Source organism: Microtus oregoni, unplaced genomic scaffold (assembly GCF_018167655.1).
Source record: "Microtus oregoni isolate MIOR12 unplaced genomic scaffold, Mior012 000016F_ref0000370, whole genome shotgun sequence".
Taxonomy (NCBI): Eukaryota; Metazoa; Chordata; class Mammalia; order Rodentia; family Cricetidae; genus Microtus; species Microtus oregoni.
The window spans coordinates 34,170,788-34,198,675 of record NW_024543075.1 but is presented as its reverse complement, the minus strand read 5'-3'; the positions used below and the strand labels follow the sequence as shown (position 1 = coordinate 34,198,675).

At 43.1% G+C, this 27,888-nt stretch overlaps 1 protein-coding gene across 1 annotated transcript; it reads left to right on the top strand.

Moving 5' to 3' along the window:
- The first annotated feature begins 272 nt into the window (after nucleotides 1–272).
- On the top strand, nucleotides 273–27,888 carry Ctr9 (CTR9 homolog, Paf1/RNA polymerase II complex component). The gene is made up of 25 exons (XM_041666984.1): nucleotides 273–492; nucleotides 1,681–1,779; nucleotides 5,777–6,016; nucleotides 6,434–6,551; nucleotides 7,821–7,910; nucleotides 10,856–11,004; nucleotides 13,446–13,553; nucleotides 15,662–15,769; nucleotides 15,879–16,115; nucleotides 16,236–16,325; nucleotides 16,413–16,541; nucleotides 16,644–16,827; nucleotides 17,990–18,078; nucleotides 18,904–19,089; nucleotides 19,168–19,255; nucleotides 19,374–19,522; nucleotides 21,570–21,686; nucleotides 21,799–21,944; nucleotides 22,636–22,707; nucleotides 23,180–23,315; nucleotides 23,415–23,561; nucleotides 24,264–24,421; nucleotides 25,340–25,436; nucleotides 25,671–25,783; nucleotides 26,905–27,888. The coding sequence occupies exons 1-25, from the start codon at nucleotides 448–450 to the stop codon at nucleotides 27,323–27,325; spliced, it is 3,516 nt and encodes a 1,171-aa protein (XP_041522918.1). The 5' UTR covers nucleotides 273–447; the 3' UTR covers nucleotides 27,326–27,888.

Genomic DNA, 27,888 nt, shown 5'->3' with positions numbered 1-27,888 from the left:
CATGTGCTAGTTCGTCATCGGAGGCCCTTCCCCGCCGCGGGGCGTGGCTTTGCGTTCCACGCTCTTCTCCCTGGGCGCAGGCTTGTGCTGACCTCCGTTCGGGCCACTCTCGGGCTGACGTCGGCTCCCGAACGCGTTCGAGTCACCTGCGGCCGACACCCCAACCTCAGAAAGATCAGTCTTTCCAGAGGGGAACCTGCCAGAGCCGCGGGGCGGAGCTCGCGCGGGACACGCCCTCCCGATAGTGCTTCCGGGACAGGGGGCGGGGCCTCCGGAAGTGGTCGCTCGCAGTCAGAGGCTCGTTGTTTCAGCGGCCGACCGAGAGGGAGAAGCCGGAGCTGAGGCGGCTCGGTGCGCTGTGAGGTGCGGTCACCGCTACACGGCTGGAAGCCAGGACAGCGAGCTGCCGAGCGGTGGAGTGAGGAGCGCCCTCTTCCCGAGCTCGCCATGTCGCGAGGGTCCATCGAGATTCCCCTCCGGGATACTGACGAGGTGGGTGCCGAGTGTTGAGCGGGGGAGGGCTGTGAACTTGGACGATCCCAGCGCCGACTTTGCTCCGCTTGGCTTCTGAGCGGAGAGCTCCTCGACCGAGGCTCCGTTCACCTATTCGCCTTTCTGGCTGCAAGGACTTCGCGAAAGTTCGCCTGCAGCTTCTCCTTGTTGACAGTCCTCGACTCGGCTGTCTTCCTAATTCCGGGGGCAGGGGTGTGAGCGCCGGGTAAACCTCACCGATTGCAGAGGGCGCTCGATGTCCCCCGGTCTACCTGCTGCTCAAACTCGCAATCTTTTCTTTTCTTTCTTTTTTTTTTTTTTTAACCTCCCTGGGGATCTCAGAGGTCGCTCTTAGAGCCTTCGAAGAAGAGACTGTCTAGGCACACTGTTACACAGCTCGCTCTGCGAGATAAGGGGCCCGAGATTTAGCCGCTCCGAGTGCTGGGTGGCCATGACCCACTCTCCACCGCGGGTGATGTGCGGTTTGTCTGAATAAAGCTTCACTGGAGCCGGGCGGTGGTGGCGCACGCCTTTAATCCCAGCACTCGGGAGGCAGAGGCAGGCGGATCTCTGTGAGTTTGAGACCAGCCTGGTCTACAAGAGCTAGTTCCAGGACAGGCTTCAAAACCACAGAGAAACCCTGTCTCGAAAAAAAAAAAAAAGCTTCACTGGATATTTCACACTTTAATTTTTGATCGAGGTAGAATTTATTTCTAAAATCCGGTAGTCTTGGGATATATATATATATATATTCCAGAACACTTTTCTTCTTGTTTTTGGTGCCCACATTTCAGGCACGTATATGACACACAACGCTGCCCCCATGATTTGTGTTGGCATTCAACTTTGCCTGGCCTCTGGGGTCGTGTTTCTCGAGATCCCAGACCTATGGCATCAACACTTTATTGGATTATAAGTTATACAAGGTTTCATTTTGTTTTTGAATAAGCACGTAGTTGGGAATTTTATAGTTCAGTGGTGGGAGGACAACTAACAGGGTTTATCTGCTTCTCTGTGCTCTCACCAAATCAGATTACAACCTATTTGCCATGTGGTCCCTAAATATGAACATGTATTAGTTCACCCCACTGAAAGTGAATATACACCCTTTGTAAAGTGTGTATTGATGAACATTCAAAAAATCGTGAATTTTAAGAAAGGAGATAAAACATTTATTTTGTGTTTTAGGTCATTGAACTTGACTTCGATCAGTTACCGGAGGGAGATGAAGTTATCAGTATTTTGAAACAGGAACACACACAACTGCACATATGGATTGCTTTGGCGGTTAGTATTCATATAGTATATTATTTGTTGATTGGGAATATGTGCTTTTGGTTTTCATGTACAGTAATAGCCCACATGATTAAATCAAATCAATTTACATGATGAAATGATCTGTGTGAAAAATCCGTGTTGCCAGGCACGGTGGCGTACAGCCCTAATCCCAGCACTGGGGAAGCAGAGGCAGGTCAGTCTCTGAGTTTGAGGCCAACCTGGTCTACAGAAAACGATGAAAGTTATACAGCCTAAGAACAGCTCCACTGGTAAATATTTGTTTTGTTTTGTTTTTTGTTTTTTTGGGGGTTTGTTGTTGTTTTTCAAGACAGGGTTTCTTGTAACTTTGGGGCCTCCTAGAACTTGCTCTGTAGACCAGGCTGGCCTTGAACTCTCAGAGATTCACCTTTCTGCCTCCTGAGAGCTAAGATTAAAGGCTGCCCAACTCCACTGGGAAATTAATATCTGTTGATAAAGACAAGATTCATTTAAGGCAAATAGTTATCTACATCAAGGTTTTAATTACGTAGTGGTGATTCGGGGAAGCTTGGCTTATGCATAGATAGATAGACTGTGTAAGCATTGCTTTCGTAGCTTTTCTTCTAAAACTCCTCGAAGGTGATTAGGCTCCAAGCTAAGGCATAGCAGTGAAGTTTATCTCAGTCTTATGTTCGTGTGTTTTTTTGTCACATCTGTTGCTGCCTCCATCATATGAATGTTGCTGGAAATTCTCAACGAAATCCAAGCTGAAAAGCCTTTCAAAACTTTACACTCTGCTCCCTAGCACCATGTTTCCTTTTTATGAGAAGTGGTGAGATAAACTCTGTACTCACCATTCCTAAACTGGGAAGCTACAGTGGCTTTCATATAATGATACGTAAGAAGTTCCTAATATTATCTTGATGTTCAGAAAAATAGGTTTGGAATCGGGCATATTTTTTTAAGTATCTTGGGAATTGAACCTAGGTCCTTGCAAATGCTAGGCAAACACTCATCTACTAAGCTATATCCCCACCTTGTTTTTACCTTTTATTTTGAGACAGAGTCTCACTAAGTTGACCAGACTGGCCTTGAACTTTTAGTCTTCCTGCTCAGTCTTTCACGTATTCATTTTAAGTATATATATATACTTAGTGCATAGTATGCATGTTAATGGATTTCTCTGAGACATTTCCATATATGAATATGTTGGTCATATCTACCATCCTAACAACCCTCTCACTTCCCTTGCCCTTCTAGTAATCCATCTACTTTGAGGTTATCCTCTTTCTTTTCTTTCTCTCTTCTCAATTCCAGCTTCACATACAAAAAAAAAATCTGTACAATGCTTAACCTTTTATACGGCCTCTAGTTCCATTTATTTCCTGGATATGACATGATTCATTCTGTCTGGCCAGATAACACTCTCTTATGGATGTATATCTACCATTTATCTACTGATAGACAGCTAGGCTGATTCCATAGCTTGGCTGTTGTGTTAGTGCCACACTAAACATGGATGTACTGGGAACCAGAGAGATCGCTCAGCAGTTAAGAGCACTGGTTGCTTTTTCAGAGGATCTGGGTTCAATTTCTAGCACCCACATGGCAGCTTACAACTGTCTGTAACTCCTGTTCCAGGAGAGCTGGTATCCTCACACAAATGTACATGCAGGCAAAACACCAATCCACATGAAATAAAAATAAATAAATTACTTTTTTTTGGAATGTGCAGGTAGTCTTTATTTTGGTTGTGAGCCCAGCCTTTTTAACGGCTGAGCCATCCCTCCAGGCTGCAGGTAGTCTTTATATATTCTACTTTATTATCTTTGGAATAAGACTAGAGGTGGTATAGATGGTTCTTACCAACGTTGTTGTTATTGAATATAGCTATTTTAACTAGGGTGAGATAGTATCTCCGTATATAATTTTTAAAATTTAATTTTTAATTTTTGGAGGGTTTGTTTTGTTTTTAAAGATTTATTCATATTGTATGTGTATGAGTGCTTTGCCTGCATGTATGCTTGTGTACCACATGTGTGCCTGATGCCTTCAGAGGCCGAAGAGGGTATTGGACCCTGTAGAACTGGAGGTATGGACAGTTGTTAGTTGCCATTCAGTTTGCTGGTAACCAAACCCAGGTCCCCTATAAGAGCAGCAAGTGCTCTTAACATCTTTCCATCCTCTGATTTGTTTGCTGTTGTTGTTTAGGGTAATGCTGTTGTTATTTGGGACAGAATCTCATATAGGCCAGGCTGGCCTCAAACCTGCTATTTGGCTGGCTTTGAACTCATGATTTTTCTACCTTCACCTCCCAAGCGCTGGGATTGTAGGTTTGTGCCACCGTGCCCAGCTCACAGTGTACTTTTCATATACACTTTCCTGGTGGCAAAAGATGCTGAACATTTTCTATGTACTTAATAGTTTGTACTAACCTTTTGGAAAGTATCTGTCACAGTATTAGCCTGTTTTTGAGTGGCTTGCTTATTCTTGTGTTTGTGGTTGTCTGAGTTCTTTATGTATTCTCGAGATGAATTCTCTTGTTGTTAGACTGGCAAGGATTTTGTGTAAGCCATCTCCTTCACTCTGTTGACTCCTTTGCTGTACAGACTGTAATTTATCATAGTTCTTTCTGTCTGTCTGTGTTTTTGTTTCCTGAGACATCTGCTCAAAGAGTTTCTTCCCAGTGGGGTGCAGTGGCATACTTCTAAAAGCAGGTGTTTTAGGGTCTGAAGCAGGAGGATTACATGTTTGAAGCTACTCTAGGCTACATATTGAGACTGTTTCCAAATAAAAAACAATAAAAAGTATCTTCCATTCTCATGTGGATACACAAAGAAGTAGCATTACTGACAGACATTGCCTTTTTGGCTAGAAGAGTCAAGTTTTTCTGTCACCTAGAGATTAAGCCATTAATCTTGTTATTAATTGGTAGAATTTGTTATTAATGGCATGTAGCTCCATGAAATAGATGCCTAGGGAGGTTACTCATCTGTCCCAAAGTTACTGGTAATTTTTGTTAGAACTAAAACCAGAGCTCAAGTTGGTTTTAGAGAAGTCTCTTGTAGCGTGCTAGGCAGTTTATATCCCTAGCTAGGATTCTATTTATTCTTTACTGTGAGGGTGAGGGTAGTATGTATGGTGTATGCATGTGTTTGTATGTGGAGGTCAACACTGGCTGTCTACATTTTCTGTTTGTTTCTCCTTTGTTTTGGAGACAGGTTTCATATAGCCCTGACTGGCCCAGAGCTTATATAGACCACCAGGCTGGCCTCAAACTAGTAGAGATCCATCTGACCCTACCTCTCAGATGCTGGGATTAAATGTGTGAGCCACCACATCTGGCTCCACATTGTTTTCGAGATAGGTCTCACTAACCATGGAACTCCCCATTTCAGTTGGAGTGACTAGCCAAAAAGCTCCAGGACCCACCTGGCTCTGTTTCCTCAGTGCTGGGGTTAAACTGTTACTAGATGAGAAGTAGAAATATCTTTTGTGGTTTCAGTTTTAATAGCATTATTGAAGTCTAGTTGGCCTGTGATAAACTATGTGTGAACTGTACCGTTTAGTATTAAGTCTGGGTGGACCTGTGACGGCAGTGAATGTGACCATCGCCCCAGAGTTCTTTCCACTGTTCTTCCCCAGCCCTTCTGTTTCCAGCCTCCACTCAGGACCTCTGGAAGAGCAGCCAGGCTCTTAAACCCCTGAGCCGTCTCCAGCCCCACTAGTTGCATGTTTGTTGCTAAGTATTTTTTAGAGTCTTAAGGAAGTGGAATCACACAGTACATATTCCTTTGGTGGACAGGCTTCTTTGAGCATAATTATTTTGAGATTTATCTATGTTGTAGTAGCTGTTAGTGGCTTACTCCTTTTCATCACAGAGATATACAACAGCTGGTTTATTGACTTGTTAATCAATAGTTGGCTTCCAAATTTTGCTATTACAAATAAAGGTTCTGTAAATATTTGTGTAGTTTTTGTATGTGGACACATATTTAGTGATATTAATTTCATCCGTTGCCTTTAGCTGGAGTACTACAAGCAAGGGAAAACGGAAGAGTTCGTAAAGTTGCTGGAAGCAGCACGGATAGATGGCAACTTGGACTATCGAGACCATGAGAAAGACCAGATGACTTGCTTGGATACATTGGCAGCCTACTATGTGCAACAAGCTCGGAAAGAAAAGAACAAAGACAATAAGAAGGACCTTATTACACAGGCAACCTTGTTGTATACAATGGCTGATAAAATTATTATGTATGATCAGGTAAGTCAAATTTGTCTGAATTTATGAGAGCCCAAACTACCACATGAAAGCAAAATATGTGTGTAGCAAATTCTTTGTAAAAAGAGTTTTTACTAAAATAACTTGATATAGTCATGAAGGTTTTATTAAAATCAGAATTGTATTAGTCCTTATACTGTTAAATCTGGACAGATTTAGTATATATGTACATGTTGAATCCATAATCCCAGTGTTCTTAGGTGAGTTTCAAGCAGATTTTAAGAATTGTGACCTTTGTTTTGTCATTGTTACCAGCACAGATTTTCATCTCAGGGTAAGCTCATTTGTCTTCATGGTAGTTATGCTGGCCACTAAGAGAGGAATGCTGTGCTTCTGCCCTCTGTGCTTGCTTGGCATTTGGTAAATGTTTCTGGCCTTAGTAAAGTCTATATATTACAGAACCATTTGTTGGGAAGAGCCTGCTTCTGTCTCCTTGAAGGTGACAAAATGGATCAAGCTGATGCACAGTTTCATTTCGTACTTAACCAGTCTCCAAACAATATTCCAGCCCTTCTTGGTGAGTGCTCTTCAGCAGGGACCTGAGGAATCTCTAGTTTATTAGCTTGTGTGTGTGTGTGTGTTTTATATATATTAAATTATAATGTATGTAAATGTTAAAGATATATAGTAGGAATCTAGTTGGTCAGAATTTGTCAGAGCTTTTGTTTATAAATTATATGTTATAAAATATGTATGTGTTTTTATATATTGTAATATATACGTATGTTATATATATGCATATACATTATGTGAATATAATAAGTTAGTTTGTGTCTATATAGAGTCCTAGTTAGTGTTTTATCAATTTGACACAAGATAGAGTCAAATGGGAAAAGGAACCTCTATCAGATTGCCTGTAGGCATGTCTGTAGGACATTTTTTTGATTGATAATTGACAGAGGAGCCGTGCCACCCCTGGGTGGGTAGTTTTGCTTGGTAAAAAGAAAGCTGGCTGAGCAAGTTGGGAGAAACAAGCCAATAAGTTGCATTCCTCCATGGCCGGTGCTTTAGTTTCTGCCTCCAGACTTTTCCTTGGATATTGCAAGAAGGGCTGCTTGTTAGTTTCCAGCCACCCAGCTAGCTTAGACTCAAAATTTTCACACAGAAACTGTATTAAATCACTGCTTGGCCCATTAGCTCTACCTTCTTATTGGATAATTCTTATATTAATATTTAACCCATTTTTATTAATCTGTATATTGCCACGTGACAGTGACTTATTGGCTAAAGTTTCGGCATGTCTGACTCTGGCAGTGGCTCCATGACTTCTCCCTGACTCCGCCCTTCTATCTCCCAGCATTCAGCCTAGCTTTCCCTTCCTACCTGAGTTCTGCCCTGCTATAGGTCCAGAGCAGTTTCTTTATTCATTAATGGTAATCACAGCACACAGAGGGGACTCCCACATCACTTGGAGTTCCTGCCCTAACTTCCCTTCATGATAGACTAAACTATTAGCTAAAATAAGTTCTTTCCTCCCCCAGTTGTTTTGGTCCTGGTGTTTATCACAGCAATCAAAAGCAAAGTAGACTAAGTTATTGTTTGTTTCCAGAGAGTCAACAAATAATCTTTTCATAGGTAACTACAAGTTAGCTATTTATGTTGTTATTTTACATAAAGAGTTTTAGAACTAAATTAATGCACAACCTATGGAAAACACATTTTAATATGTTAGTTCACTACTTTCAAGTATTTCTTACTGAGATATAAATAGGTGTAAAACAGATTTGTGTTCGTTAATTGATAGTGGTTTTTTTTTTTTTTTTTTTGCTTGTTTAAATGACCACAGGGAAAGCTTGCATTTCATTTAACAAGAAGGATTATAGAGGAGCTCTTGCTTACTATAAAAAAGCATTGCGTACTAACCCAGGATGTCCAGGTAAGGGAAAATTTTAATTCTAAGCTGTTAGTGATCCAACTTAAAATGTTGAAAATTAATATAAAAAGATATTTAACGAGTAATGTAGTGACAGAATCAAGGTTATTTGTTCTGGGGTTGGGGAAATGGCTCAGTGAAAAAAGTACTTGTTACCTAAGAGTAAGGCCTGAAATTTGTATCTCCTGCTCCCGTGGAAAAGCCAGGCAGGTGTGGTAGCCATCTGTAATCCCAACAGTCAGGGCAGAAATGGCATTCTGGCACAAGCCAGCTACACTCACCAGAATTGGTGAGAGACTGCATAGACAAACAGAGAAGGGTCGAGGAAGACACCCAGTATTAGCCTTATGCCCCATCCCCAACACACAAGATTCTTTCTTTTCTTGATGTTTTATTTGATTTAAAACCTGGCTGGGCAGTGGTGATGCATGCCTTTAATCCCAGCACTAACGAGGCAGAGGAAACAGATCTCTGGGAGTTTGAGGCCAGCCTGGTCTATGAAGTGAGTTCCAGGACAGCTACAGCTGTTACACAGAGAAACCCTGTCTCAAAATCAAAACAACCAACCAAAAAAACCTGTATGGCAGATTGTATCATATTTTTGACCTGTGCTACTTTCTTCCCAAATATTTTCCATTTAGTATAGTTTTGTTGTATATCAGCTATGTGCCAGGAACTGTTCTACGCAGAAAATGTAGCAGTAAACCCAAAGACAAAAAAAAGTTCCTGCCCTCTCATTTAATTTACATTCCAGTGAATTAAGTGAGAAACATAGATACTGTGAAAGGTATTGGTGAAACTTGAGAACTGGAAACAAAATAAGGCTATGAGACAATACAAATAGATGGGAGAGTATTATCTCGGAAAGAGCAGAGCAGGTTGTGAGAAATACTGTGGATGCCAGTGTAGCCAGAGTGGAGATGGATGGAAAGTAGTAAGAAATAAGCTCACATTTGCTGCCCAATGTTTTTCATGTTGATCATCTAAGATTATATTGGAGACTTCAAACTTTTGACAGAGATGAGAAGCCTTGGAGGGCTGTGGGCAGAAGAATGGTGTGATCTGACTTATGTTTAAGAGTATTGTTGAACTAGACGCAGACTCGAGTAGGATGTGGGGTGGCTAGGCAAGGACCAGAGGTATTGTGGACTTGGGAGAAGGCTCCTGTGCACAGTTGTGCACGTTACAGACTATTAAAGCTCACAGCTGGGGTGGTAACGGTGGGTGGTACATGTGGTTACATTCTAGTATTTTGAAAAGAGAGCTGGGCTGGAGAGATGGCTCAGAGGTTAAGAACGCTGACTGCTTTTCCAGAGGTTCTGAGTTCAATTCCCAACAATCACATGGTGGCTCACAACCATCTGTAATGAGATCTGGTGCCCTCTTCTGACCTGCAGGGATACATGCAAGAAGAAACCCTGTATACGTAATTAATAAATAAATCCTTTTTTAAAAAAATCATAAAAAAAAGAAAGAAGAGCTGATTGAAACAAAAAACAAGAATCAGTTTTAAGAGTAGAGTTACATTTTAGTACATTTGGCAAACAGTCCAAGAGAAACTAGTTTTAGACTTGAAAGGTTGAAATATCTGAGTCACAAGAAGACAGGCTTTTGTCTCATAATTCATAAAAGAAGTCTGTACTGAACATATTGACTTGGAAGTCACCAATATGTTGATGGTGCAAAAGCCTGGAGAGTGCATGAAGACACAAGGGGAGTAAGTGTAGACAGGAAAGAGGGCCCTGGCACACTGAAGCAGTGGTTCTCACTTCCTAATACTGCGACCCTTTAATACAGTTCCTCATGTTGTGGTGACCCCAACCATAAAATTATTTTCTTTGCTACTTCATAGCTGGGATTTTGCCACTGTTATGAGTTATATAATGTAAATGTCTGTGCTGTCTGCTGACCGTGGCGGCCCCTGTGAAAGGGTCCTTTGACTCCCAAAGGAGTTGAGAATAGCTGCTCTAAAGTATAGATGTTAGAAAAGTGGAAGACTCAGAAAAGCAGACTGAGGAGTGGCCAGAGACAAGAAACAACTCAGTAATGTCCTTGAATGTGAAACATTTCCCAAGGGGAAGGTGATGACTGTGTTGCATTCTATGGTTAGGCCACTGAAACGGGCAGAATTGATGGTGGATTTAGCAGAGTACAAATCACTAGTGATCTTGATCAAAAGTTTTACTGGAATGGTAGGCATGCACCTCACTAGAGTGGATGCCAGAGGAAATGTCAGAAAAGAACTGGAGGCAGCAAGTGTTTCATCAGTTGAGGAGTCTGTTGTTAGGAAGAACAGGAGTTAGCTGGAATGAAAGCAAGGAATATTTCTGTAAGATGGTAGAATGTTTGAATATGGCTGAGAATGGTCTAGAAAGGAAAAATATTATAATGCAGGAAAAATGACAGGCTGTACTATCACTTCAAACAGATGAGACTGGATCCCATGCCCAGTGTAGTGTTGCCTTAGGGAGAGACATATGTATGCTCCGTTATGATCTTGAAATAAGGTAGATGTATCAGCATAGCTCAGAAGTGAATGACGGCAGCTGTATGTACTCAACACAGCTTGAAGGTCTTGATGGGTTTTTTATTCTCTGTTTAAATACTGGGGTTATTCATGAATGCACCAGTGTATATGTGTGTTCACTGTGTATGTGTGCACATACGTATACATAATAATTTTTAAATAGAAATGGAGCCGGTGGTGTTGGTTTACTGCAATGGATGCTACATGATAGGAAGAATGCCAGTATTACAATTATTCTGCTGTATGGGAAGAGTGGTTCCCGTAAGAGGAGAGAAGGATTAGAATGGTATGGTCTAACTACTAGTGAAATCAAATGTGTGGTAGGCCAACAGTTCTTAAGAAGGAGTCCAGATACTGGAAATTGAACTTTAAAGTGTTCTAGGTTGACAAGACAAGTGACTTGATTTTACTTATTTTTTAGCTGAAGTTCGTTTAGGAATGGGCCATTGCTTTGTCAAACTTAACAAACTGGAGAAAGCTCGTCTAGCATTCAGCAGAGCGCTGGAACTCAACTCTAAGTGTGTGGGAGCACTGGTTGGACTGGCTGTTCTAGAACTCAACAATAAAGAGGTATGAGAGGAAAGATAGTCTCTAGCTCTGGGTTTGTTGAGCCTACTGTCCTTTATCTAGGACTGCTAGAACAAGCTATGCTTTCGAAATCGAGATTTCAGGTGATAGATAAGGAAATGTGCCTTGCTGCAGGCACCATCCCCAAAGTAAGCACATTTCTACAGCATGGCCATATGAAGATAGCCTCACAGCTTAGGTAAGGTGTCCCTACCACGTGATTTTGCTATATGACCAGCACACGTGTACATGTGACACACACACACCTACACCCCTCAAAAATAGATTTAGATCTTTGAAGTTTAGAATTTCAGATGAACGATTGCAGGCCCATAAATCAGTCTGCAATGCATCTGACAAAGTAAGAAACCTGCACTCAACTTAAACATTAATAGTGTCTAAGGTCTCAAATTTGATATCACAATGTAGTCAGACTCAGAGATTTTTTTTTATTTTTATTGAGCGCTACATTTTTCTCTGCTCCCCTTTCTGCCTCTCTCCTTCCCTTTAACCCACCCCCCAAAGTCCCCATGCTCCCAAATTACTCAGGAGATCTTGTCTTTTTCTACTTTCCTGTAGATTAGATCTATGTATGTCTCTCTTAGTGTCCTCATTGTTGTCTAGGTTCTCTGAGATTGTGATTTGTTGGCTGGTTTTCTTTGCTTTATGTTTAAAAAGCACCTATGAGTGAGTACATGTGATAATTGTCTTTCTGTGTCTGGGTTGCCACACTCAAAATGGTTTTCTAGCTTCATCCATTTTCCTGCAAAATTCAAGATGTTATTTTTACTGCTGTGTAGTAATTCATTTTGTAAATGTACCACATTTTCCTTATCCATTCTTTGGTCAAGGGGCATTTCGGTTGTTTCCAGGTTCTGGCTATGACCAGACTCAGAGATTTTTAATAACTTTATGTCAGCCCCGCCTTAATGTGTACTTTTCCCTGTGTCTGTCACTTAATAGTTCTAAGATGGTTGTTGCAGCCCCAGGTTATTCCTTTAGTCTCGCAGGAGGGAAGGAAGCTAGAGGCTTTCCTCTAAGCTTTCTCTCAGAAGTTCTGACTGATACATGAGGGTGGTTCCTGTCCCACCTCTTTATTTGATTGTCCAAGTGGTTGCCAGTGTTTCTCGGTGTTTCACTGTTGACAGTTGAGCTGCAGAATTCTTTATGTGAGTAAGCGTCCCCTCTGTTGTGCAATGTTTACCAACCTCTGCTCCTTTACCCGCTAAATGTCAGTACCGTCTCCACGGTAGTGATGGCAAAAACAAACACTGTTCCTGGTAAGAATTTCTGCCTTAGCTAGTCTCTAGAGAAAGAGAATTGACTATCTTGACTAGTTTAGCTCAATCATGATTTATCTCCTGGGATTGTAAAAGGGGAAGGGAGCTTTTCTTCCAAAAACAAAAGGTCTCACAGACTACAAAACCTGTTCTGAAACCAGACATGGTGAGTCATACTTTCAATCCTAGCACTCAGGACACAGAGGTAGGCAGACCTGTGAGTCTCGGGCCATTTTGGTATACAGAGAAGGTTCCAGGCCAGCCAGAGATAAATGGTGAGACCCTGTGTCATAAAGGAAGGAAGCTGTGCTCCTTTAGCAAGGTAAAATGGCGCCATTTAAAGAAGACAGCGGGGCTGGACTAGTACTCAGACAACCTTAAGCAAGAACTGCATAAGAAAGAGAAGTGGCGCACACACCCCCATGCTCACACACAAAATCAAACACTGAGATTCAAATGGGGATTTCATCACAAATGAATGTTAAAATATCATAAAAGGGGGCTGGAGAGATAGCTCAGCAGTTAAGAACACATGCTGTTCCTGCAGAAGACCTGAGTTTAGTTCCCAGCACCCTTATTGTAGCTCACAACTGTCTATAACTACAGCTCCAGAAAATCTGATTCCTTCAGCCAACCTCCACGGTCATTGTAGACACAAGTTATTCACATATGCAGGCAAAATGCTCATACATACCGCCGGGCGGTGGTGGCGCACGCCTTTAATCCCAGCACTCGGGAGGCAGAGGCAGGCAGATCTCTGTGAGTTCGAGACCAGCCTGGTCTACAAGAGCTAGTTCCAGGACAGGCTCCAAAACCACAGAGAAACCCTGTCTCGAAAAACCAAAAAAAAAAAAAAAAAAAAAAAAAAAAAGCTCATACATACCAATTAAAATTAATGTCTTTAAAATATGTTTTCCGTTCTTTGCCTCAGAGTGAGCATAAGTTAAGACTGGCACCAAACATACATTGATACATTGTTAAGAAAAACTAAATTGAAACAATTTGGGACTTCCTTATTTGGAACTTTACATCCTTGATGAAGAATAGCAAACTGTCCTGTGGTGTTGAACTGCGGGCGTGGGACCTGTTTCTAGAAGCTAGAGCAAGCTGGACGGGGCTCGTTATGAGATGCTTTCACTCCATTCTCACACTGTTTTCTTTTAGGCTGATTCTATCAAAAATGGTGTGCAGCTTCTTTCCAGAGCCTATACTATCGACCCTAGCAACCCTATGGTACTGAACCACTTGGCAAACCACTTTTTCTTCAAGAAGGTAAAAAAATCACTTATTTGATTTTTAAATCTGATTTTTTGAGTATAGTGAGTACATGAGTTTTGTTTTATTTGGGAAGAAATTTGAAAATGTCATTTTGTTTTTTTATTTCCAAATTAGAGTTTGTATAGTTGCCAGGGATGAGCACACATTTATTTATTCTCTGACTTAATTATGTATTGGCACTTTGCACTGTGTGCAACCTGTGATCAGATGTAAGATAAGTAAGACTGCTTTCTGCACTCAAAGAAACAGGCACGTAAGCTCATGTAAATGTGAACATAAAGGCCTCTGCTCATTGAGAAATAAGGACGTGATCAAGTGGCAAAGGGGGGATTTCACCACAGTGCAGAAGCTCTTGTGTTAGACTGGGTGTGGGTAGTTGAAAGAGGAAAGGCAGAGGTTGAAGAGCCTTAGCCTTTGGAGAGTCAGGACATAGCATGTAGACTACAACAAGTGCTGTGTTAGGCCCAGTTAGGGGCGCTCTTGCTTCATAGAATTTGGCTATAGTTGTTGTATGCGCACCAGAGTCTCTTTATTTTTACCTGTTAATCCCACCTATTAATTCCAATAATTTTGTGGAAGTAGCAGTATTTTAGATTTCTTAGCATACCAAATTCAAGATACTACTGCTAAAAGTTTTTCATTTTTAAAGTTTTTATTAGCATATATTAATCATACATAATGGGTTTCACTTGACATTTTCATATATGTATATAATATGCCTTGATCATATACCTCCATTTCCCTCTCATCCCCCTCCTGCTGATCTCTTCCTCTTTCCAATTAGTCCCTCTGATTTTTTGTCCTATATTTGGTGACCCATGAGTCTAATTAGTATTGCTCGTAGCAACTTGGGTGAAGGATTGTTTACAAGCTTATGGGCAGCTTACCAGAGAAATCCTGCTGAAGAAAATGTCTCTCTCACTCACCGATGACAAAATCTTTACACAATGAACAGAGAAGTTTAACCTGCCTTATTGGAATCAGGGACTAAACTGTACTATGAACTTTAAAATACTTGTGTAACAATTTAGGTAAAAGTTGACAAAATATATCAACTTTATTAATATGAGCTACTGTACTGTTCCTGTGGTTACTCACGTACTCAGTGCTTACTAAATCCCAAGCATTGTTAAAAGTGCATTCCCAGTACTTAATTCTGTAATGGTCACATCTATCCTAGGAGGTAAGTAGTCTGATCTGTCCTCCCTCCCTCTCTCCCTTCCTCCCTTCCTTGTGCATGTGTGTGCACATGAACATGTGCATATGAGTACACAGTTACAGTTGTGTGGAAGCAAGAGTTTGGTGTCAGATATCTTCCTCTATAACCCTTTACCCTTTTTTTTGCAGATTTTATTTATTTTTATCTTTTGTGTTTATGAATGTTTTGCCTGCGTGTATGTATGTGCACCACATGGTGCCTGGTGCCCAAGAAGATTAAAAGAGGGCATTGGATCCCCTGTAACTGGAATTAGAGAAGGTTGTAAGCCACCATGTGGGGCTGGAAACCTAACCTGGGTCCTCTGCAAGAGCAGCAAGTTCCCTTGATTGCTGAGTCATTTCTTTTTCTTTTTTTAAGATCTATTATGTATATAGTGATCTGCCTGCAGGTATGCCTGCAGGCCAGAAGAGGGCACCAGATCTCATTATGGATGGTTGTGAGCCACCATGTTTGCTGGCAATTGAACTCAGTGCTCTTTAACTGCTGAGCCATCCCTCCAGCCCCACTGAGTCATTTCTTTAGCCCCCCGCACCTCATTTTTTGAGATGGACCTGCACTCATGTCCCCGTGACTGCATAACTCTTACCATCTGAGCTGTCTCTATCCTGTGTCTGTTTTCTTGATGAGTAAATTGAGGGTGACCTCATAACTCAGACTTAATACTGCATTAGTCCTGTTTGATGCTTTACTTCTTGCAGTTATGGAAGCATAATGATTATTCATTAAGTATTAGGTTATAATTGTTACAGTGCTAAAGTTTAACTATTTAGGGAGAAGATGAAAATATACCTTATGGCTAATGAAATGTTACCAGTTAAAATAAACTACTATTCAAGCAATCTTCTGACATCACTCAATTGATTTTTCTGGCCATCAACTTCAGGATTATAGTAAAGTGCAGCACCTGGCTCTCCATGCATTCCACAACACAGAGGTGGAGGCTATGCAGGCAGAAAGCTGCTACCAGCTGGCTCGATCATTCCATGTTCAGGTAAGACCATTAGCCCCTTTCTAAATATTTAGTCCTTTTAATTACAGGATTTCAGTTTTCTGACCACTTTTGTACCTGTTACTTGTCTTGTTTTATTCTCATTTATCAGGAAGACTATGACCAAGCCTTTCAGTACTACTATCAAGCCACTCAGTTTGCGTCATCCTCCTTTGTACTACCATTTTTTGGTTTGGGACAAATGTATATCTATCGAGGTGACAAAGAGAATGCATCTCAGTGCTTTGAGAAAGTTTTGAAAGCTTACCCCAACAATTATGAAACCATGAAAATTCTTGGCTCTCTCTATGCTGCTTCAGAAGATCAGGAGAAACGAGACATAGCCAAGGTATGCTGTAAACCTTAGCTGCCCTAAGCCTCAGGAGTATGAGCAGATTGTAGTAGCCAGGGTTTGTTTGCTTGGTTTTAAACTTTGACAGCATCATTTTAATGATCTCATTTATCCTAGGGCCATTTGAAGAAGGTCACAGAACAGTATCCTGATGATGTGGAAGCTTGGATTGAATTGGCTCAGATCTTAGAACAGACTGATATACAGGTATTGACGTCGAATTTTCATATCCTAAATGATGTGTTTCTCTTTGTTCTGTGAGTAAACCTTACTCTGTCCTCTGTAAAAATGCAGGGTGCCCTCTCAGCCTATGGAACAGCCACCCGCATCCTGCAGGAGAAGGTGCAGGCCGATGTCCCCCCTGAGATCCTGAATAATGTTGGGGCCCTCCATTTTAGACTTGGGAACCTCGGAGAAGCAAAGGTGGGAAAACAGAAACGTTCCTTTTTTTTCTATGCTTGACCAGGCTGCAGGCACTGGATATTGCTCAGCCGTATCCAATAACAACGCGTTTCTACCTCATAGAAATACTTCCTGGCGTCACTGGACCGTGCAAAGGCAGAGGCCGAGCATGATGAACACTATTACAACGCCATCTCCGTTACCACGTCCTACAATTTAGCCAGGCTCTACGAGGCCATGTGTGAATTCCACGAAGCAGAGAAACTGTACAAAAACATTTTACGAGAGCACCCTAACTACGTTGACTGTAAGAATTTTAAGCTTCTTTTGTGTGATAAAATTCCTAAATTCTCTTAGTAACAGAAAACTTATTTAGAAAAGAAAGTCTTTGTTAAAATCAATAACTTTTTAAGAGGTCTAATACTCTTTTTTTCTCTAAGGCAAATTTGTCTCCTTAAAAAAAGATGCAGCCTGAGGGGGTAGTTCTCATCTGTAGTACTGGTGCTCAGGAAGCAGAGGCAGGAGCATCAGGGATTTAAGGCCAGCTCCCCTACCTAGCAGGTTTGAGACCCACCGTGGCCATGTATGAGGCCTTGTCTCAAAAAGTGGAATAAAACAAGGTGCAGTTTCATTTACTGGAAAATAAAAGGATCAGCAACAGCCTCTTGAGCTGCGTTGAGTGGCAGATTGTGCCTCTGCCAGGTGAGCCAGCTGCAGCCCCTGGCATGTTTTATAACAGGCATAGTTTGTAAGTTACCTTAACTTTGCACCAACATTTTTACATTGTGTGATAGTAAGACAGTAGTTTTTTTTCTTGAAATAGTTATTACTAAAATCTACTAATTTGAGTTTTTACAGTGGGCACTATAAATTACTGACATTTTAAGTTAACCTATATATGCTTTGTGGAAAGTCTTTCTTTTCCAAGGTTCCACTCTCTGTAGTTTCATTTTGCCTACACTCAAGTCTGCTCTCAAAATACTATATGAAAAATTCCTTAAATAACTCCTGAGTTCAAATTGTGCACCATTCTGGGTGTTGTGGTGAAACCTTAGGCTGCTCTGCTCCACCCAGCCCAGGTGTGGATCATCCACTACTTGATGCCCATACTGGTGGTGACCAAGCAGCCGCTTCAGAGAGCAGCTTGACAGGGCATCAGTGTTTGTGTGCACAGTGACCCTGGCCAGGTGTGTGCACACATCTTTACTCCCAGCACTCCAGAGGACCATCCAGAGGTACATAGTAGGACCCTGTCTCGAAAGAGAAAAAGGAAAAAAGAAAGATTGATCTAGTGGTGCAGTTTCTCTTTTGCCTAGCTACAGTGAGGTGTCATGTGTCTTCATATATGAGGCTTTTCTCTCCTCTGTCTGAAAGCAGTCATAAAGCATAACTGTTCCGAAAGGAAGACTTTGGTGTTAGGACCCCTTTAGACCTGAGATAGTGAAGATGAATTAAATGTGCACTTTCAGGCTATCTGCGCCTAGGAGCCATGGCCAGAGATAAAGGAAACTTCTATGAAGCTTCAGATTGGTTTAAGGAAGCCCTTCAGATCAATCAGGTTGGTGGTATTCACTTTTTACCTGCAAAATCAGTCTGTCCGTGTAATAGCTGTGATGTTTCTAATCCATGGCATCTGTGTTTAATGGCTTGTTTTGGTTTTGTTTGTTTCACTTATTAAAGACTTTAAAGAGTATCATAGGGTTGGAGAGATGGCTCAGAGGTTAAGAACACTGACTGTTCTTCCAGAGGTCCTGAGTTCAATTCCTAGCAACCTCATGGTGGCTCACAACCATCTGTAATGAGGTCTGATGCCCTCTTCTGAAATGTAGGCAAACATGGAAACTAACACTGTATACAAAATTAATAAATAAATATTTTTTTAAAAAAGAGTATAATAGTTTGTATAATTAATCATGTTATAATCAGCACCCCCCTTTTTTTTTTTTAATATATAGAACTATTTCCCTCCTATTTTTCCCTTCCTGGTGTGTGTCCTGGCCTTTCACCTGCACTCAGCCCAGTGGCCTGCCGAGAATGTTTCCAGAGTCAGTGTCTTAGCATTCCGTAGGTGATTTCAGTTCTGATTGTGGCTCCCAGGAAGAGGAGACTGCACACTGCAGTCTGGAGCCTGAAAGACAGGTTTACAAGTTGTTATCTGCTCCTACGGCCTGGCAGTCCACTGTTGTTTTTACTTCTTTCCATTCTGTTGCGCTTTGTATGCTGATAGGACACTAAATTGATCTTGAAACTCACTAATTGGTCTGAATTCACAGTGAAAACCACCACTGTAGTGTAGCTGTAAACGTCTTCAACTATTAGCTATTGTAAGATGACTTATTTCTCAGATCTCAGATGGAAAGTTTACTTCTTTATGCTTACATAGGATCACCCGGATGCCTGGTCTTTGATTGGTAACCTTCATCTGGCAAAACAAGAGTGGGGCCCAGGCCAGAAGAAGTTTGAGAGGATATTAAAGCAGCCAGCCACACAGAGTGACACTTACTCTATGCTGGCTCTTGGCAATGTGTGGCTCCAGACTTTGCACCAGCCAACCCGAGACCGAGAAAAGGTAATCCCCTTTGTCTCCTTCAGCAAGATTGCTATCTGTGTCCTTGTTGAATTTTCCAGTAATTCTTCTTTCTTATAGGAAAAGCGTCATCAAGACCGTGCCCTGGCCATCTACAAACAAGTCCTCAGAAATGATGCCAAGAACCTGTATGCTGCCAATGGCATAGGTAAGTAGAAGCCTTGGTTCATAGTGATTGGTGAAATTAGTGCTGTTTTACTATTGGACTTTCAGTTGTTTTGGCAGAGGTTACGACATTCTCAATGTCAGCCTTTGTGTAACTTTAGGAGCAGTTTTGGCTCACAAGGGATACTTCCGTGAAGCTCGTGATGTGTTTGCCCAAGTGAGAGAAGCAACAGCAGATATCAGTGATGTGTGGCTGAACTTAGCACACATCTACGTGGAGCAGAAGCAGTACATCAGTGCCGTTCAGATGGTAAAGTCTTTGCCTCTCCAGATGTTTGCATGTCATTTGGGCCAGTCATGGACTTCTGAGATCTCCTCTGATACTGTCTGTTCAGAGTTTGTAACCATGTAATGACCAAGCCGGGGAGATGTGAGTCCCAGTGCCAGGAGTGCACCCCAGAAAGTGTCCTCTTTGACCGTTTCCCTCTCTATAAAGTGTGGGGGTCAGGATTTTGTGAGGATCTAATATGAAAAGAACAAGGCACTAACATGAAGAACAAGTGTCCACTAACCAACAGGGTTTAGTGTTTATTCTTTCAGTTCCTGAAGTGAGTCCAGTTTCAGAAATGTTAAGTGATTTTATTGTTAATGGTTTGTTTTGTTTTGTTTGTTGTTTTATTGTTAACAGTCTCTCTGTATTGCCCTAGGTGATCTTTTAAGTGCCTTTATTTAAGAGTCCTCCCACTTCAGCCTCCCAAGTACATGGGATTATAGCCTCATACAACTGCCCTCAATTTAAATGGTTTATCTTTTTTGTTTGGTTGGTTGGTTTGGTTTGGTTTTTGAGATAGGGTTTCTCTGTGCATCCTTGGCTGTCCTGGATCACTTTGTAGACCAGACTGTCCTTGAACTCAGATCCACTTGCCTCTGCCTGAGAGTACTGGAATTAAAGTTGTGCACCACAACCACCCAGTTTAAATGATTTACCTTTTAAGATTTACTTTTACTTGTGTGTGTGTTGTATGAAAGTATGCCATGTGCGTGTGTGTGTGTGTCTGTCTGTCTGTCTGTCTGTGCCTGAAGAGGCCAGAGAAAAGGCATTGATCTCCTGGAGCTGGAGCTAGAAGCTGTTATGAACCACGTGACTATGGGTGCTGAGTGATAAACCATCCAGTCTGCAGAATAGCAACACTGCCTTCTAGAAATGCAACTTAGTCATCAGGGGTATTCCTGGGAAAACTGTCTTACCATTTCCCATGAAATTACTTTGTCAGTTGCCTGTAACAGGTTGTATGCTTGTGGTTAAAAAGTGTCACGTTGGGGCTGGAGAGATGGCTCAGCGGTTAAGAGCATTGCCTGCTCTTCCAAAGGTCCTGAGTTCAATTCCCGGCAACCACATGGTGGCTCACAACCATCTTTAATGAGGTCTGGTGCCCTCTTCTGGCCTGCAGGCATGCACACAGACAGAATATTGTATACATAATAAATAAATATTAAAAAAAAGACTTCAAGTACTATAAAAAAAATAAAATAAAATAAAAAATAAAAAGTGTCACGTTTAAATAAAAATTAGCCCTGGGGGCTCGGGAGATGACTCGGTGTGAGCGCTTGTTGCATAGTTGTGAGGACCTAAAAGTTCAGATACCCATGTAAAGTCTGACCATGCCTGTTTGTAATCCCACTGCTGTCGGAGCTAGACAGGAGGGTCACTGGGGCAGTGTGTGTGTGGCAAGCTCTCGGTTCCATGAGAAGTCCCAGCTCAAGGAGGTAAGGCAGCAAGTGATAGGTCAGAATACCTGACATCCTCTTCTGGCCTCTGTAGCCACCTCTGCCATACATTTGAGGTACATACCACACATATTAGAGTAAAAAAACAAAAAAAAATTAACTCAGATATTCATTTGTTAGTCTGAGCAGCAAATGAACTGAAGTTAACAAGATAACTTCCTCTGCTCATCGCCACTAGATCTCAAGAGGACGGTGTTAAAGGATGTCACGCACAGGAGCCAGGATATAATTTGTCATAGTGCTGGGAAGCTGGATTCTAGATACTGTCCTAAAGATAGAAGAAAGGGTGCTGAAGGCGAGACAGACAGACAGACTTAGTCTCTTTACCCTTCCATTCTCCATTGGTTCAAATTTCAAGTGAAAAAACTACTTTGAATCTAGTTTTTCTGTGGTCAGATTTTTATGTTGTAAAAATGTATACTGGCAAATGTCAGTAGTCAAGTCCAGATTATTCTCTGAAATTAACCAGAGTGAGTATCTTTTCAGAGTCTTAAAACTGCTTTGAAATCTGACATAGCATGAAAATAGACTTCTGCCGGCTGTCTCTAACTACCATTCCCATTCTGTAGTATGAGAACTGCCTCAGGAAGTTCTATAAGCACCAGAACACTGAAGTCGTGCTCTACCTGGCCCGGGCCCTCTTCAAGTGCGGCAAGTTACAGGAGTGCAAGCAAACTCTGCTGAAGGTGACGGGACTCTGCCTGCCCTCACCCCTGCCTGCTACCTGCTTCCTACATGTTAACATCCCTGTTGTGCTGTTCAGCCATAAGAAGTTATTGCTTTGCTTTCTGCTTACAGGCCAGACATGTGGCACCCAGTGATACGGTTCTGATGTTTAATGTGGCCTTGGTCTTGCAAAGATTAGCTACCTCTGTCCTAAAAGATGAAAAAAGTAATCTGAAGGAAGTCCTTAATGCTGTGAAAGAGCTGGAGCTTGCACACCGGTAAGAGTTCTGAAGAAGAAAGGCTTTTAAGTGAAACTATCTCAAAAGACACACAAAAAAATTGACTTCCCTCAAAAAATAACCATTGGTGGAGAGCAAGCATTGGGGGTCTAGCACAGGTTAGTGTAGGAAAGCTCACAGCTACCATGTGGTGGCGCCCAATTCTAAGCAGAGTGCTGCCACGCTGGGCTCTGGAAGCCTGATCCCTAGACCTAACTGGCTAGCTGCGGGCTTGCCCTAGATTTTCCATTAACCTCTCAGCAGTACGAGCCAGCATTTTACACATGTGAACTATTTAGTCTCCACTTGTGCTGGTGTCTCTATGGAATATTGGTTTTCATAAGCTAGGATTAAGATCTTATCACTTACTGCTTACCAGATTTATTCAGCGCAGTTCAAATGTGTTTAGCCTTATAGGACTTAGCAATTCAGTGTCTGCTAAAATGAAAACCCCACATCTATGATTGATCAGCTGTGCTTATGTTCATCTCTGTTAATGTTTCTTACCTCATCTGAAGTATGAGCGCTGTCCTGACCTAAGCCCCACCCATGGTGCTGATACTTAGTAAACTTACTGTTTGTTTACTGATAGTATTAAATATATTTTTGCCTTTCTTGATGGACTTCTGTTTATTAAACCTTGAGGGTATTAATGATAGCATTAGTGAAATATCTTCTCTTTTCCTTTTAGATACTTCAGTTACTTGAGTAAAGTAGGAGATAAAATGAGATTCGATTTGGCTCTTGCTGCCTCTGAAGCCAGGTAATGCCTGTTTACACACAAGTGGCTTTGTGGGAAGTGGTTGTTTTGGTCCACACCAAATACTTAGGAGAGTGTTGCCATAACACGGTGATTCCCCTGGCCTTCTGGGGTCACTTGTTGCCTCTCCTTGAGGCGTCCCTCCCCACAGCATCTTTCAGACTTGGAGGAAACTGACGGAGTGTAAGTACTTAGGTTGTAGCCAAATCCTTTTTCTTTCTTCTTTCTGTTGTCCTTTTGAGGCAGAGTCTTGCTCTGCAGCCAGGCTAGAACTGAGGATCCTCCGGGGACTGAAGTACAGGCCTGAGCCACCACCCCCAGCTGAGAAATACTTGTTTGCTTTACACACCTTGTGTCATTGAATCAAAACAGGAATCCTGAGTTGGGGAACTTAGCACAGTTAATAGCATGGGCATGGGTTTAAGTAAGCAGGTGTCCTAAGTGCCATGCTATTTCTCTGCATTTGAAATGTTAGGCAGTGCTCCGACTTACTGAGCCAGGCCCAGTATCATGTGGCCCGAGCACGCAAGCAGGATGAGGAAGAACGGGAGCTGCGGGCCAAGCAGGAGCAGGAGAAGGAGCTCTTAAGACAGAAGCTTCTCAAAGAGCAGGTGCGTGCACACGTTGTTAGGAGCTAGTCCTCTGTCTACTCTCTCTGGTGGTTTGGTCACTTTCAGAGCATTTTGATAAGTCCCCATACTCCCTTCTAGGAAGAGAAACGTCTCAGAGAAAAGGAAGAGCAAAAGAAACTTTTGGAACAGCGGGCCCAGTATGTGGAGAAGACCAAAAATATCCTCATGTTTACTGGCGAGACTGAAGCCACAAAGGAGAAGAAAAGAGGTGGAGGTGGAGGGCGGGTAAGACTAGACTGGACGTCCAGTCTGCCTTTGGGCTTTCTGAAATGAAGAGCATAGTTAGTTGGCTGTTCTTAGTTCCTGAGTCTCGACTTCCTCTACCAGCACAGGATTGCAGTGTCCAGTGTGGGCAGTGGCCCTGCCTTCTTGGTGCGTGTGGGGCTGTGGGTGAACACAGGTCTTGACACACACGTGCTTTGCAATTCTGCTGCCGACCTCACCAAGCCAGGTGGTCCTGCTTTCATGATGGGTTGCCTTACACTTCTTTGACTTCACATGGTGTAAAAATGAGTATTCGGTAGAACTGTACTTTGAATCTTGGTCTTTTGCCAAGTTGAGGTATTTGGCATGAAGTTCTGTTATAATGTTGGATGGCTGCAGAGACACACAGCTCCCAGTCAGCCATGTGATCTTGAGGGTGAACAACCAATACTTTTCTGCATTCTGTGGGCTAAATGGGTTAAATGCATTTCTGATTGAAGATGTGTTTGCCTTGTGCTGAGTCCTCAGGTAGTTGATGATATTTCCCAAATCTGAGATAGTGGGACTCCTCTTGAAATTCGGGCCTAGCCACGCCCGTCTTCCGTGTGACTTAGCAAAGGCCTGCACTTGTCAGAGACCTGCAAGGGTGCTGTACGGTTCTCCGCACCCTAGCAGTGCTGTCACTACCTAGAAGTAGCTGACTGTGGTCTCCTTGGATCATAGCGCTCTAAGAAAGGAGGCGAATTTGATGAGTTTGTCAATGACGACACCGATGAGGACCTCCCTATATCCAAAAAGAAGAAGAGAAGGAAGGGCAGTGGCAGTGAACAGGAAGGTGACGAGGAGGAAGGTGGAGAGAGGAAGAAGAAGAGGAGAAGAAGGTAATGTCTTCATTAATGTTCTAAGTGTCTAGAAAGTCAGGAGACCTTTCTTTTCTGTAATATAAATCTCCATCTTCCTAAACCAATTCCCTGCTTTAACCTGTTTCAGTATCCCAGACTTAAGTTACATGAATATCTACTTGTCCCCTGAAAACAGCTGACAGTCACCATTGTCTTTCTTGTCATTTTGTTTCTTGAAGCAGGGTCTCATGTACCCAAACTGGCTTTGAATTCACTCTGTAACCTAGGCTGGCCTTGAACTTCCAGAGATCTACTTGTCTCTGCCCCTGTACTGGGATTATGGGTGTGCAGCACCATGCTTTCTTGTATTTTGGACACGGATGTGAAGTGAGCAGCCTGGGTGGCAACTGTACCGACTATGCCAGTGCAGTCCTGGCATCACTGAGCCCGTTCCTCTCTGGGCTGTGAGTGAATGGTTGGGAAAGTGTCTTTTCACCGCCTGCTGCCATCTGTCTTGAGGTCCAGGGTGCCCCAAGCTTTCCTGCCCAGGAATCTCCTTTCAGCTCTTTTACCCAGGCCTGCCTGTATCTCTTGGCTGGTTATCCTTGAGAGAGAATTGTGACTCCATTAGACGGTCACAGGTATAGCTGTGGTAAGGATCTTGGTGGCAGCTGGGAAGGAAGAGTAGGGAAGATGTGGATCCCAAACCCAGGGCATTTCTCACTCACTGCACCGAGCACAGGTAGCAGTAGAGTTGATGGAGGGAGCTGCACAGGGACGGGTTAGTAGCAGGTGCCATGCACACCAGTGGTCGGCAGACTGTGTGCCCTGTGCCTTGAGCTGTAGTGGAGCTGAGGTCAGCATCCATATTGAAAGGTTCTACTGCGGTAGCAAGGTAACCTCAGTCCTGGAGGTCCAAACCTCCTAACAAGCTCTTGTTGTTGTTCACTGTTTAAGACCTCAGAAGGGAGAAGAGGGATCTGACGATGATGAAACAGAAAATGGCCCCAAACCAAAGAAGCGCCGTCCACCAAGAGCAGAGAAGAAGAAAGCTGTAAGTTCTAGAGCTGTCTTCCTGCGCCCCGCCCCCCCCCCCCCCCCGTGTGTGTGTGTGTGTGTGTTAGACTGATGGGGTGCCGCCGTACACTTATTCTGCAACTTCTTCCAACATAAATGCTTGTTTTCTTTGGTGACTGTTGATTCTGTTGCTATAATAAACCTGGTCTAATAAGATGTCCCAATAATGTGAGAATTTCAACTAATGGGCCATGCTTGACATATTCTCTAGCCCAAGCCAGAACGCCTGCCTCCTTCAATGAAGGGAAAAATAAAATCCAAAGCCATTATATCATCGAGTGATGATTCTTCAGATGAGGATAAACTGAAAATTGCCGATGAAGGGTAAGAACGCCCCCCCCCCCCCCCCCCCGTAAATTCTAATGGCGGGTAAATCCCAATCTGATGAAGGCAAGAATTTTCCCAGGGTAAATTCTAACAGTAGGAAGCCAAAGTGGCTACTAACCAGCCCTCTGCATCCTCTTCTTTGTCTCTGTTGTTGGCCCTTGTCCTCACTGTGTCCCCAGGCCTGTTGGTGAAGGGTCTAAGGCCAGTGGAAGAGGTGCAGAATTGTCTAGGAAGGGAGCTGTGAGGCTGAACTGCCGCCAGGCTTGTGCCCACAGTCAAGGCATCTGACTAGAAATAAATAAGTTTGCTGTGCCGTTTGCATCAATTAAACTTGTCCCAGTCATCATGAAAAGGGTCTGAGTATTGGGACAGCTGAATGAAGTGACCCATTGATATAGACTGGATCTCAGAGTGGATGTCAGTGCTGTCCTCTTGGTCACATCTCCATATTCTCAGAGTGGCCTGGCCTAGATAGTGCACATAGGGTTCCTTCTTTCCAGCTGGGCACAGGAGCCTTTCTGCAGTCCGCAGGGATGTTTTCCCTTCTAAAGGGAGTGGCACATTTCACCTCCCTCACCCTTCCTGGTCTGAGTCGTGTTGAAATGTGTCCTGGAAGCCAGAGCTGTGGAAGATGTCTAAGGCAGCTTCTCAGTGGCCTTATGGTTCTAACCTATTGGAGCTCCGGGAGGCCGTCCACCAGCTCCTGCTGCCTCACGTTCCCCCAGTGGAACGTGGGGACAGAAGCTAATAAGCTGATGAACCTTAACCCCAGCCTCGTGAAGACCTGGTGCCTTCACAAATCCTAGAACAGCAGCGAGGCCACTCTTCGGGTGTCTGTTGACATGGATGTTCTAGGACAGGGAGTGGCCTGTTGTCCCAGTCTTAGGACTCCTGAGCCTCAGCCACCATCAGAGGGCCGGTGTTTCACCTTTGTGCCTAGGATTTGTTGATATGATCAGCTGAAGACTTCCCACCCTTTGCCCTTTTGAAAAGCTCACATTTACAGAACAGCACAAAAAACAAGTATCACAGGAGCCCCGTGTCCAGCACCAGGCATGAGCCATAGCAGAAAGTGCTGCTGAGTGTTGTAGTGTCTCACCCACGCCTCTCCCCTCCAGACATCCCAGGAACAGCAACAGCGATTCCGACGATGATGAGCGGCCCAGTAGACGGGCCTCCTCCGAGAGCGAGTCAGATGACAACCAGAACAAGTCTGGCAGTGAAGCGGGCAGCCCTCCGAGGTCGGGAAGACAGGAGTCGGATGAGGATTCCGACAGTGACCAGCCGTCCAGAAAGAGAAGGCGCTCGGGCTCCGAGCAGTCGGACAATGAGTCTGTGCAGTCTGGGAGAAGCCCTTCCGGAGGTTCAGAAAATGATTCTCGCCCAGCTTCTCCAAGTGCAGAGTCGGACCGTGAGTCGGAGCAGGGGTCTGACAACGAGGGCTCTGGCCAAGGCTCTGGAAATGAATCAGAACCAGAGGGCTCAAACAATGAGGCCTCAGACCGAGGCTCAGAGCACGGATCAGATGACAGTGACTAGGTTTTGTTTCATTCAAGACTCCTGGGGGTGGGGGAGCTTTGTAATATATAAAAGCTGTGATAAAAACATTTCAGATGCTTAGTCATTTGTGAAGTTTTCTTAAGGCAATTTTTTTTTCTATTTGTATATTTACTAAACTCCAAGAGACATTTCCTGTGCTATATCCAGAGTCTGAAACTGGAGCAATGAGATTCCTTCATTGTGGTGCAGCTCCACCTGTCATATGTGAAAACTGCATTCCTGCAAGGCTTGCCCAGGCTAGCCTGGTCTCTGGCAGGCAGCATGCTGCTATGTATGGTTTTTGTTGCAAGCTTACCAAATGTTGCAGAAACCAGGATATATGCCTTTGTTACCTGGTGAGTTGAAATGAAAGTTTTATTTCTGGAGGATGGAGGAAAAGACATCCCTGTGTGGAACTCTGAAAGGAAGGTGTTCACAGAGTAAGGCTGCAGCCATGGGTCAGAGTTGCAAATACTGGGGTGGGTAAGGTGTGGAAAGTGCTTTTCTGTTTTTAGAATGGGAAGACCTCCCCCAGCCACGTAATAAATCCTTTACCAACCGTG

Excerpts from the sequence above, each read along its gene's own strand:
- Ctr9 (XM_041666984.1), top strand. The coding sequence starts at position 448 with ATGTCGCGAGGGTCCATCGAGATTCCCCTCCGGGATACTGACGAG. Across the intron at positions 7,911-10,855 it reads TACTAACCCAGGATGTCCAG|CTGAAGTTCGTTTAGGAATG; the intron begins GTAAGGGAAAAT and ends CTTATTTTTTAG. Across the intron at positions 21,945-22,635 it reads GAGCTGGAGCTTGCACACCG|ATACTTCAGTTACTTGAGTA; the intron begins GTAAGAGTTCTG and ends TTTTCCTTTTAG.